Below are 12,103 nucleotides of genomic sequence, written 5' to 3' on the forward strand. Positions count from 1 at the left end.
CTACAGAATGAGAGAAAAACATGCCAAATGAGTATTTTAGCACTTGATGGGAATTCCACAGGTTGCAAAGAGCTGTCATGACAGGCTCTCCATGGAATTAGCTACTCCTCTGAGGGTAATCAGGAAGCTTATAAAACCAGTTGGGAATAAAGGGATTCAGTTTGTATCTGGGGTCCAGCGAGGAAAGAACGAGAATAAAGGGTGAAAGGGGTTCTCACTAGAAAATGATTTTGATGCCTGAGATCAATTAGCTGGGATGGCTTGCAGTACAGTAGGACAGGCAGCTTGTGTGGATCATCCACTTGCCCGGCCAAGTTAAGGAGAAGTGCGCTACTGAAGAACACGGTTGGCTTGCTGGACCAGTGCTGTCATGCAGTGTTAGTATCTGGAGGAGTGGGACTTCAGCTGTCAAGGATGTAGCATATCTTCACCACAAAACTAGAAAGTAGGACTTTAGACAGCCCAAACTGAGTTACAAGTACACACTGTTTCTTAAAAACTGTAGACAGACAGTCATGCTGTCTCAGAGAGGGAGTGAAAGAGAACTACATAGCAGAGTGGCTGCTGCTGTATCAGGAAAGGTTGGGTTTGTTATAGATACAGTAACTGCCCCTTGCTAGTAAGGAGAAGATTATAGTAAAGAGTGGGAGGTAGAGAAAACAATATGATACTGTGGAGAGTTTAGGAGTGAGGGTGAAGAGCAGAAAGTAGTAATGTGAGTTGGGCACTACAGAGTAAGTCTGAGCTTTGTGAGAAAAGATCATTAGTGAAGTAAAAGACAACTGGGTGTTGCATAATAAGTCAATTCCTAGTGATGAGCCAGAGAATGAGGTTGTGCAGAGCACCAAAGAGTAATTCAGGTTGAAAACTGTAATTGCTAATTAAAGTCGAAAGTGAGTGAAGAGTGAGCTGGACTCACTTTTTGATTGAGTAGTGAGTCAAATTAATATTTCATTTTCGAAAAAAAAATGCTTACTGGAATGCTTTTCTGGAAAATCCATTCAAAGTGCTTTACAGGTAATGGCGATGATGCGCACATTGTGCTCACCATGTACAGCTAACAGTGGGGAGGAGAACAAAGTGATGGAAGCAATTCATAGATGAGGATTATTAGGAGGCCATGATTGATAAAGGCCAATGTGAAATTTGGCCAGGATGCTGATGGCCAAATCCTCGTGAAAAAGACCAGGGAAGACCTGTGAAAGGTGAAAAGAAGTTTTCCTCTGAATGGAAATTACAAAAGAGATTGAGGATCTCGGAGGCAGTCCAAATAAAGTGGTAAAACAAGGGCAGGTTTAAATTGCCAAAAGATAAGGTGATTGGGTGGGAGTACGCAGAGCAGACAAGAGTTGAAACAAAGTAATAAATTGTCACACCCTTTATATAGATGTAAAGCAAGCAGTCACTTTAATTTCTAAATTCACTCATACCTTTATAAATACATTATATTGAAATCTGAATGTGATGGAAACCCTATGTGACCTCCTTTTGCTAGGAATATTGTACATCTGGAGATGGTTTAAGTTTCTTGATTTATAAGCTAAAAGCCATTATATATTCAATATATCTTTTATCTCTGAGCACAGGTTACTTTATTCAAATAATTATTTAGTTTAGATGTGCACTTTTTCCCAGAATTTGAGCAGTAGTTCAAATTCCCTAGCATGATTTTTGGGCACCTCACACCCTCCTTAGTTGCACTTTTCTATTAAGGGACAAATTTGCTGTCACATTTAACAATCAGCGTCTTCATCAAGATTTTTTAACTGAAGTTTTCAGACTTAACTGTTCAGGCCTAAGGATACTAACAATATGTAACATAAAATAATAATAAGGAATAGAACTTTTGATCTGAAAAGCTCCCAAAGCATTTTACACTTGAGAAGGGGCCCATTTCATCCACCACTGAAGTGCAGCACCCCCCTGGGTGACACAATTATGTACCATCTGCCCTTCTATTTAGAAGAACAGGTGTAGAAGTAAGAAACTGCTACACCGACTGGATGAATTAAAAAGGAAATTTAGGTAGGTCAGACTGTGCAAGCCCACAGAGAAATTTAACAGAACCTTGGGGTAGTACCTCCACTCATGACATGAACAGCCTCATGGAATCTGTAGTGACCATGTTAGCAAAAAAGGACAACGCCTCCTACATTATAGTGCCCTTGATCATTCAACGAATGTATTGAATTGGACATCTAAACAGAAGACTGACACCTGCAGGTCTACCAACACCATTACAGAATCCTGTTTTTTTCTTGTTTCAGTCCAAGTACTATCCTTACTTAGATGTTGAGAACTGACAAGGTTGTGTACAAAGTGTTTCTAAACCTAGTTCAAGTAGGTAGCTGCGTCACCATGCGTAGGCTGCAAGGGAACAAGTAAAGGTTTATTCCATTCTGAAAAGAGAAGAAATGAAATACAATGTTTCAGCTGTGGAGCCTTTTTTGGGTTACCCTTCTTCTGTCGCAACATTTTGTTTCTTTTCTTCTCTTTTCAGCATGGAATAAACCTTTACTTGTTTATAAACCTATGCAACAATTAGAAGAAGGGGGTAGCTTTTCAAAGAAACCAGAAACATTTAATGTACAGGTTACCTAAATTGATTAATCAAGCAACACAAACAGTCAACAAATATATAGCTTTCTTTGTACAAGGACAGCACATTGGGCTGCCATCAAACGCCTTATTAATGTCAGTAGTACTAGTACATTATAAGGACAGTTTGTTAAGGTCAGTTGAGGTATGGAAAGATAGCTCTGAATCTGGGGCTTACAATGAAGAAAAATGAACAATATTCTCTCACCTAGCCTCTTTAGCTAGTTATTTTTCTCTGGATTAGCCACTCTGACAAGCTGTATGTAAGACCTCAGAATATAGGTTGCTATACTAAAGGTTGGAAGTGTAAAAGTATTTGTACAGTAAACCTCTTCCTCTGCTTATGAAGTAATTGGCACAGATAGTGAGATCCTTTATGTTGCATTGTATTATTATTTACAAGATTTAAAAGGTCAAGGACTCATCACTGACTCTGGTCCTTCTTGAACATTAATGATCGGCATTGTAGAAAGTATATCAATAGGTCAGGGGTTATCTGGTGGACACATAAGAATAAAACAAATCTGATTACAAATGTAAGTTATGTCAAGGTTTGTTTATAAGCAGAATAAAATACTGGTTTCAATTTAAGAAACCAGGCTTGGTTTAATGTAATAACCAGTTATGCAGGACCTTGCATCTACCTTATATCTTAGCTTTATAGACTTTTTTTTTTTGTAGTCTACAGATCAGATACAGTAGCTTGTGCTTTTATTGGTGCTGGTATGTGCAATGTTTCTGCAGAAACCGGATGCAATTCTTCTTGAATCTTTCAGAACATGGCATAAAACAAATTTGAAGTTGCTTTGAACAAAGAGGTTTTTCTGAGAGAGAGAGTCAAAATTTTGTCTTACTTGAAGATTTTCACATTGTTTGCCTGAATTAAAAATTCCTTGACCATGTTTTTGTTCTATTTTTTGCAAATGTTATGATGACTTCGGCCAGATTAATTATTTATTATTGATTATTGACGTATTGTAATGGAGTTAGGTTGTCATACATGTATTCAGGTTATTGTTGTATGTACTGTACAAACTATTCCGTAGTAGGACATAAGTCTGCATATGAAAGGTAAATAAGTATATACTATACACTGTATACTGTACTGCCCTTGTCAACTCTTAATGTTAGGTGGATTGCGATAGTTAAATTTCTCTGCTCATCCCATAAAAATGCATTTTTGGGGGGCTTACATCAGCTCATATCAAACAAAGGAGTGATCAAGCATTTTAAGCTTGTTTAGCTTGTTTTTTATGCTTTTTTGTTTTTCAACTTGTTAAGCTTGTTAAGCTAAGTTTTTTTTTTTGCTTAAGCCCTTACTAAATTTAGTTGTCAGGTGTGGTCTTATACAGACCAGAAGTAGATGTTTAAGAGAAGAAATATTGGATTAGCAGTAAAGTCATAAATTGCTTACTTTCCCAGCATTAGTTAACCATGGCTCTTTTATTGCCAAATTTTATATTTCTTTTTAGAATAATTCAATTGCATTTGTAAATTTTTGTCTTGCCATGAACGTCTCAGTTTTATAGAATGATAGATATTCCTACTTAATGCAAAGAAAATATGAAAACAAAGTAACTGGGGTCAGTTGTGTCATACTTTTATGTTTAAGGTGAAGAGAAGTGCAGTATTCTTAATAGTATATTAAAGTACATTAACATATTTTAATTTGAACTCTTAATTGTGTTAATTAAAAATTCATTAACAGCAATAAAATGTAATTAAAATATAATTTAATTATTCCATATTATATCGTTACACACTTTCTTTGGTATTCGCACTCTATTGTTGATAAAAAAAAATGTGACAAAGTTGAGGAGCTTGGATTATTTGTGCTGTATGATAACAGAATGCACTTAGAAAACTAAAGCAATTAAGATTACCAGCTGTGTCAAACACTACACAAGCACAAGCAGGAACAGTGTAAATCCAGCTTTAAAGTGAAGGTTCAATAATAAAAGTGCTTCTTTAATCGTAGTCGGCATCATAGACATTTACACAAATATATCACTTCTGAAAGTAATATTTCCCTGTTGGCTTCATCAACATAGTGAGGTGCTTTTCCTTTCTACAGTAGAAGATTTGAACGAAATTATAAACAGCAGGCTCCCTTTTGTTATGACTTTCTTTAATTGTTTTTGTCAGATGAGCTTAACGTAGTTATATATTCATAGACGTGTCTTAATATAGACATAACCTGCAAAAACAGTGCCTACAATGGGTTGGTGATAACCTGAGATATTCAATAATCCATTTTTTTTCAGATATGTTATTTGTTTTAAAATGTCAGAAAGCAGAGTAGTCAACTTGCTGTGACTCATCTAGTTGCTTTTAACATTGTCTAGAAGCTGTTGTTTTTTTTCATGCAGGACAGCAAAAAGCAAACACACTCAATAAATCTGTTTTTCTGCAGACAATTTAATTCAATCAAGCATTGGCCTGATAATCAGTTGCCTTTAAAGTAGCTAATCAGAAAGAGTTGCATCTTATTAGTCTTTTGATATCCTATTTTCAAATACCTATTACAGTGTCCTTTATATTGTTTTTTGCTGTGCTTTTAATCACAAAAAGACTGGGAATTATACAGTAGTTATTTTAGTATGTTTATTATTAAAAGGGTGTTGGGTATTGGGATATACTGTACAGTATGAACAAGTTGTAAAGCATACGTGTTATTTTCTAAAGAGGTACTGAAGGTAAAAAGATATAGAATAAACATGTCTTCGGGTAGCTTCTTAAGACGTTTGTATAAACTGTAATTGTGTACTAATGTCCAATATACCAATGTAACTGCTAAAAGAAAACATGGAAGATGCACACTGACAAGTCACAAAGTATACATCTAAGAAATTTGCATCCAGAGCTGTTTCATGTTTTTTCTGTGTAGTAGCCTAGAAATACCTCAGTAAATGGTAATGACTTTTTTTTTTGTCTGACAGGGTCCCAGGAATAACTATTGCTACTGATATTATCTGCGGTTTCCCGGGCGAGACAGATGAAGACTTTAAAGAGACCATGGAGCTAGTAAACGAATATAAATTCCCCAGCCTCTTCATCAATCAGTTCTACGTTAGACCTGGAACCCCAGCAGCTAAGATGCAGCAGGTCCCACCCCAAGTGGTGAGATACCTTTATCTTCTCCCTTCATCTCATTTCTTTTTGTTAAACTTCTCTTGGGATTTTTTGTATAGTCTGTTTTCTTTGAGGGCAGTAACACTGTTCATAATATCCTGTGTTCTTACAGATGACTGGATGAACATAAGAGACATGTGACTTAACATAACTGTTTTTTTTTTGCTTAAAGAGAATTCAGCTCCACCTAAGACTATGGATCATACCATTTTAGTTGCTTTTAAAGGTTCTCTTTAAAGGAACATTACAAGAAATTAGCATATTTTCTTTTGGGCGTTGACTAGATTTCCTTTTCCCCCTCTTCAGTTAATTCACTTTAATGAAGTGTAGCACTGTTTAAATTTGAAAAAGAATACATTTTTTATTACATTTTGCAGTTTCTGTTGATGATATGACAATAAGATCATTCAAAGGATAGAAAATTGATTATTTAAATACAAGGTTAAATTAAAATGAAATAAGGGGGAACAGTATGCAAATACTGTACCATTAATGAGTCACTGAAAATGTTAGTTATGGACGCAAAATAGAATTTAAATATTATTAAAGATAAAAAAAATATTTTTTTGCCTTCATATACATATGCCTACATACCTTTTTTTAGGAAATGCCATTGTGGGATTTTTGTATGTTGCTTGTTTCAATTTAAATATTATTTCTATGAGAGCAAATTAATACTCCAGTTGCATGTGTTTTGAGAGTTTATTTAGTATGTTGGTACTTCGTAATAGAAAATGTCAAATCTGTGTTAAGCTGGAATGATTGTATTTCTGTATGGAAAATCTACAGCTATACCACATGTGATTTCGTTTTAGCTGTCATGAGAGAATGAGGTGCTTCTTGCCACCTCTGTGTGGTACAAACCAAGTCTGCACAATATGCATATACTGGATAAAGTTGCATAATTAGTAGGCTAAAAGGACTTTGCTGGTTTTAGTCATGTGTATTGCATCTGCTTAATAGTCTTGCCATCTGCAGTGCAGATGTAAATAAATTGCACAATTTGAACTTTTTGACAAAAAGAGAAGAGAATTAGTTGTAACAGGAACATTTCAACTTAAGTGCTTTTTGGCAAAAGCATTCAGGAAACAGAAACTAAACTACTTCTCTCTGGTGTATTTGTGAAACATCTCTTTCTAAACATAAGTGTATCATCTTTGTTTTTTCAGCAGTGTTAAGTGATGTTATATGATGCAGAGCAAGGAGGTTCATATTGGCTTACAAATGTTCCAAACCTCATTCAGTGATTATTTAGTAAATCAGTAGTGTCATTTGTGTAGGGATGCTTTTCTTTTACCCTCAGGCACGCAAACCACTCCAAGTAAATTCAGTTTTATTGCAAAAGATATGCAAAGCTTATATAATATAAATTCAGATATGGATCAGAACCTAAAAATGTTTTTTTTAGCAAGACCTTTCTGATGATTTGGGACTTGTGGAATACTAAAGGATGAGAGGAAAGAAAAGACTTACTAGAAAAGAAACTGCATGTGCAGAAAGAAGGCAAGAGAAAAGAGAATGCAAAATTGAGTTTGAAATACACTAAAATGCACTAAAATATACTAAAATCCTCTGCCAGACAGCTTTGACATCTGTCTCCAGCAGTGTTAGCATTTTGTTGCCATACTTGATTTCTTCTACTGTTTTTGAATTGACTGTTTAAAAACATAGTAGCTCAAAGGGGGGGGAGGGGGGTGAGTAATACCTTTGTCAGTAATAGTTGGAGAATTCATTTGTATTTAACTACAGGTACAATAACAAAATAACCCTTCTTTCAAGTAACAGTAGTCATTCATGTAAAAATACTGCTCATGGTGTAAAGTTGAATTTTGTAGAAAGCCAGTAAACCTAAATTTATGAAGCACACCATACAGAACTGTTGATTCTTGATGCAGGAGCAACTATGACACAGTGCATTAGGTATCTGTACCTACAGGCATGATAGTCCTCAAGATATCAATAAAGGACGGTAGTTTTCTGGTTAATCCCAAATATGTGGTTTATATGAAAAACTGGAAGATCTACTCAGCTGGAAGTAAAGGAACAATATACTGTAGTTATAGCAGTTGGAATTAAACCAACCAGGTACATTCAGGGGTTTCAAGGAATGTCCTATACTGACAGACTGAAGGAACTGATAGTTTTTATTCATACAGTATGTAGAGAAGAATGTGAGGAGACTTGATCCAAGTTTTCAGAAACCTTAAAGGCATTGATAAAGTCAACCTGGCGGAATTCCTGGTAATGAACTGTGAATCACTGTTGTAGTGTAATCACAGGACATCGCTGGGATCAATATCATTCACTAAGTCACAGTATCTGTGGATTTTAGCTTAATCAAGCACCCGTGGGACAATATTGTTAGATGCATACATCAATCACCATAAAAATAATATGTCCTTAAAAAATTGATCAGAGGATTATTCCTTTATTCCATTTGCAGTGCTTCTACCAGCCTATTGCTTTTAACCCGCTTTGTGAAAGATTATGCTTTAACTAATCTTACAAAGTAGTTTGCAATTAATAAAACATACAGTATATTCATGTATCTGAGGGTACACTAGTGCACCAGTACCGTTGAAATACTTATCTGTTTTAATTGAAATCAGCAACAAAATATTTCACTACAGTCTACAGTAAAATAAATGAACTCCTTGTGCATTTCTGTTCTTGCTTACCATTATGTATGCCATTATATGTAAGATATCAATTCCATATGGCTTAAAAGAATGCAGTTTTATGCTATATAATCCATACAACCACTGTAGTAAAGGTTTAATCTGCAATAGTTTTAAAAGACATGTTTTCTTTTCTTTCATGCTTCTGTAGCAGATTTTTTTCATACCATCCTCATAACATTTTACCAAGTTTGTTTTGTCCTTTAAATAGTGTTTTTGAAAAAAAAAATGGTTTTGACTTTTAAACCTTCCTCATGAAAAACTCCTGACACCAGCAACTATAAGTATATGAAGCGTTACTTTTTATGTCACATTTCTGTTTTTTACCAAAATGTGTTTTTTAGTCTAAATATAAAACAACAATTTTTAATATCAGATTCTAGATACATTTTTTGTCTTACAAAGTAGTCTTTACCTATTCGTACAGAAATGAGGTGAAAATTTTGCCCATCAATAAGTGAGCTGCTATTATGTCAAGAGTGTCACTGAGTGTTGCTTTCTAAAAGTTATGTATTACTGAAAATTAGCATCTTTAAAGATATTGTTGCTACTGTTCAAGGTTTATGGCAATTAATATCTATATTTCTAATATACTGTATAAGTTATTTGCAATCCCTTCTTCTGAATTAGGAAACATTAAAATGAAGATCATTTTAGTTCAAATGGCCATGTAAATAATATATTGCAAATGTTTATTGTAGTACGTATTCGTAAGTTCGTATTTTATCCTACGCAAGAGGATGTTTACCCTGATATACAGTACATAATATTATTCAGAAAACACATTAGATTCATTTAAAGGGGAACTTCAGTCCCAATTTCTCAGAACAGTTATTAAATCTCAGTAACAAATAAATTCATTGACATCATAGAAAGAATAACACATTTTGAATTAAGCACAAAATCGTGAACTTTGTGAAAATACTCTAAGATGCAGTGTTGTCTCAAACTCGCATTCAGCATCCCACGAATTGCAATGTGATGCGACCCCTCCTGCTCAGTAGTCTCTTTAATGACTGATGTCATGTGATGTATGACTGAATAAATACAGATTGTGCAGCAGACATTTCACCCCAAAACTGTTCTGTGATCTGCACGCAGAGTTAACAAGTAAGTAGTTCTTGTCAGCAAAACCATCTTGAAATGTAAAAGCAATATTTTTTTAGATTAAAAGAGATGTATTCACAAGCCTGCTTGTTTACATAGGGCTGCACACGTCGCCAGAAGTTTTATTGCCTCGTTCTGAATTGTAGAACATGGTGCTGCGCATACCTGGAAATTCCGTCTATTTTGTGATGTAAATTGGAGGTTTTACAAGTTACTGTGTACATTTTTACTTTTATTGCGAATTGAAATGCACTCATCAATGCTGATTCTTTCTAACCCTGATATATAAAAATAGCATTGGAGTTCCCCATTAAGTATCAATATTAAAAAAAGCTCGTGTGATCAGTAAATAAAACATCTAACCATGAAAAATATACAGTTGGAAGACAAAGCAGTTTACATATACTGTACAGTATATACAGTAAAACTATGCCAAGTTTGAGGAAAACAGCTGCTGTGAAACTGAAGCCAGAGTATCTAGCCCATCCACTTTTTATACTGGAGCTTTCACAAACCTCCTGTCTCTACTGAACATATGTGCTGAAATTCTTTGTATACTGGTATCTTCCACCCATAATTACTGTATCTGGTTGTTACTCTGGGAAAAGCAGGAGAGTTATTTGCATGCTGGTAGAACATGTATTATAAATGGTGGAGACTATGTGAAGATAGGTTAATGTCACTAAGCATGCTGTGAATTTTACAATGGACTTCCTTAAAAGTTTTGGCTTAGCCATCTCAGTTCTAGCTGAATTCATTATGATTTCATTCATAATATTGTGTAGCAGTGGAGAAAAAATGTGAACGTTTTTTACCTAGTTGCTTCATTATAACAATTTAATTACCACTTGCAAATGTTAGTTTCCTATAAACTTAGAAAGTTCAGTAGATGACAAATAAGTAAAGTTTAACTTGCCTTAAGCAAAATAAAATTTTAATTATTAGCTAATGAGCCACTATATTTCAGAAAGAGACAAAAAATGTTCTGTATTTGTATAGGCTATGTATAGGAAATAGATATGCACTGTATTAAAATGATAGCAAAATTATCCTAGTCAAATGTCAGATATGAGTTTGCCTTCAGCATTTAATAAAGTTTTCCCAACATGGAGGTCATTTGACAGCAGTTGCCATAGCAATATAAAACCACCAAGCTACTGCTCTGTGAGTTGCTCCATGTTATTTTTTCCTTTGGTTGTATGACCTTTTCATCCAGCTACATCAAAATGTATTTCCAATAATATAACCTCATCAAAGAGTTGACAGCTTCTTTTAAATTTCTTATATTTTCCATGAGAAGCTACAGGAGAAATGGAAGTCTTGGAAAAAGTACTTAGTCAAATAATACAATAGAATAATTTTATGTGTTTACCATAATTAGACACTTTCTGTTCCATTTTAATTATTTGTAATACACCAGTAATGTGTTGCTACAGAGCAGATGATTTTTAGTGTTGCTGCTAAAAAATACCTCTTGACTTTAGATGAAAACCCAGTGTAATTCCTTTTGGTCTTAAAGTGTGCATTTTTTAACCAACTAAGTTTTAAATAACATGTTGTCCCTTAAAGCATACTGTATATGTGACTGTGCATATGTGTATATATATTCTAAACTACAAGCAAGTCTTGAAATTGATTTTCTTGCATCAACAACACTAAGTCTTCCTAAAATTGTCTGACAGTTAAGAAATGGTTGCTGGGTGGACATTAAGAAGACATGCAACCGACAGCGGCAACATTTGAGAATTCACCATAGCAAACGCTTCGTTCTTTTCCACAACCATTGATCATGGCATTCTGTAGGTTAATAGCAGATTATATATACTATTGTATCTATTAAGATACATTAATATCTTGCTCAAATAGAGTTCAAATGTAATTCAGAAATAATGTCAAAATCTTTTTTTTCCAAATACTCTCTTTCCAAAACATTCACTAAGTGTTTATCATTAATATTGGTGACAAAAATTACCTGAGGATTTATGGTATCATTCCACTTCTGAGGATCCTCCATTACCTGAGGATTTCATTTTGTTTTTATTGCCTCACAGTACTTTAATTTGCATACATAAACACTTATTCAAACTGTACATACAGTATTTAATGTCAGCTCTTATATAGTCACAGATGTAGCCATCTTTTGCAAAGCTTTTTAAATGGCACAATTTACAATTTTGGTAATAACAATTCAGTAGTTGTGATTGGTATGTCACCTCAATTTTATATGCATCTTGATGATGAGTGAAAATGCCATCTAAAGCTAAGATCTGTATGGAATGATTTTGTGGTAGAGATGAAGTGAAGGAAGAATGTTTGATGGGTATTGCTGTGGAGAATGGTTTTATTGCTTATACAGTATGAGAGATTTATCACTTTGTGGTCCCTCAATTTATCTTTGTATGCTGCCTGACCCAAAGTCTTCACTAATTTACCTCTTTTCCACTGGTGTCCCTGAGCTACACTGATACTGAACCTGAGCTTAGTTGAGTCTGCCCAGTGCAGCTCGTTATTTTATCCTCCAGAATACCCAAACTGATGCCAAATGCAGTGTCTGTGCAGTGTCTGTGTGTCACAGGAGAGAACAGCTT

General features: G+C 34.6%; 1 protein-coding gene across 5 annotated transcripts in view; it reads left to right on the forward strand.

Moving 5' to 3' along the window:
• Positions 1-12,103, forward strand: part of cdkal1 (CDK5 regulatory subunit associated protein 1-like 1) — a 431,336-nt gene that overhangs the window by 294,782 nt on the left and 124,451 nt on the right. For all 5 annotated transcript variants that reach the window (XM_088601024.1, XM_088601020.1, XM_088601022.1 and 2 more), the window contains one exon: positions 5,538-5,718. In XM_088601024.1, coding sequence (XP_088457150.1) covers positions 5,538-5,718 — 181 coding nt within the window. The remainder of the gene's footprint in view (positions 1-5,537; positions 5,719-12,103) is intronic.

Source organism: Lepisosteus platostomus, chromosome 12 (genome assembly GCF_059453375.1).
Source record: "Lepisosteus platostomus isolate fLepPlt1 chromosome 12, fLepPlt1.hap1, whole genome shotgun sequence".
NCBI classification, from domain to species: Eukaryota; Metazoa; Chordata; class Actinopteri; order Semionotiformes; family Lepisosteidae; genus Lepisosteus; species Lepisosteus platostomus.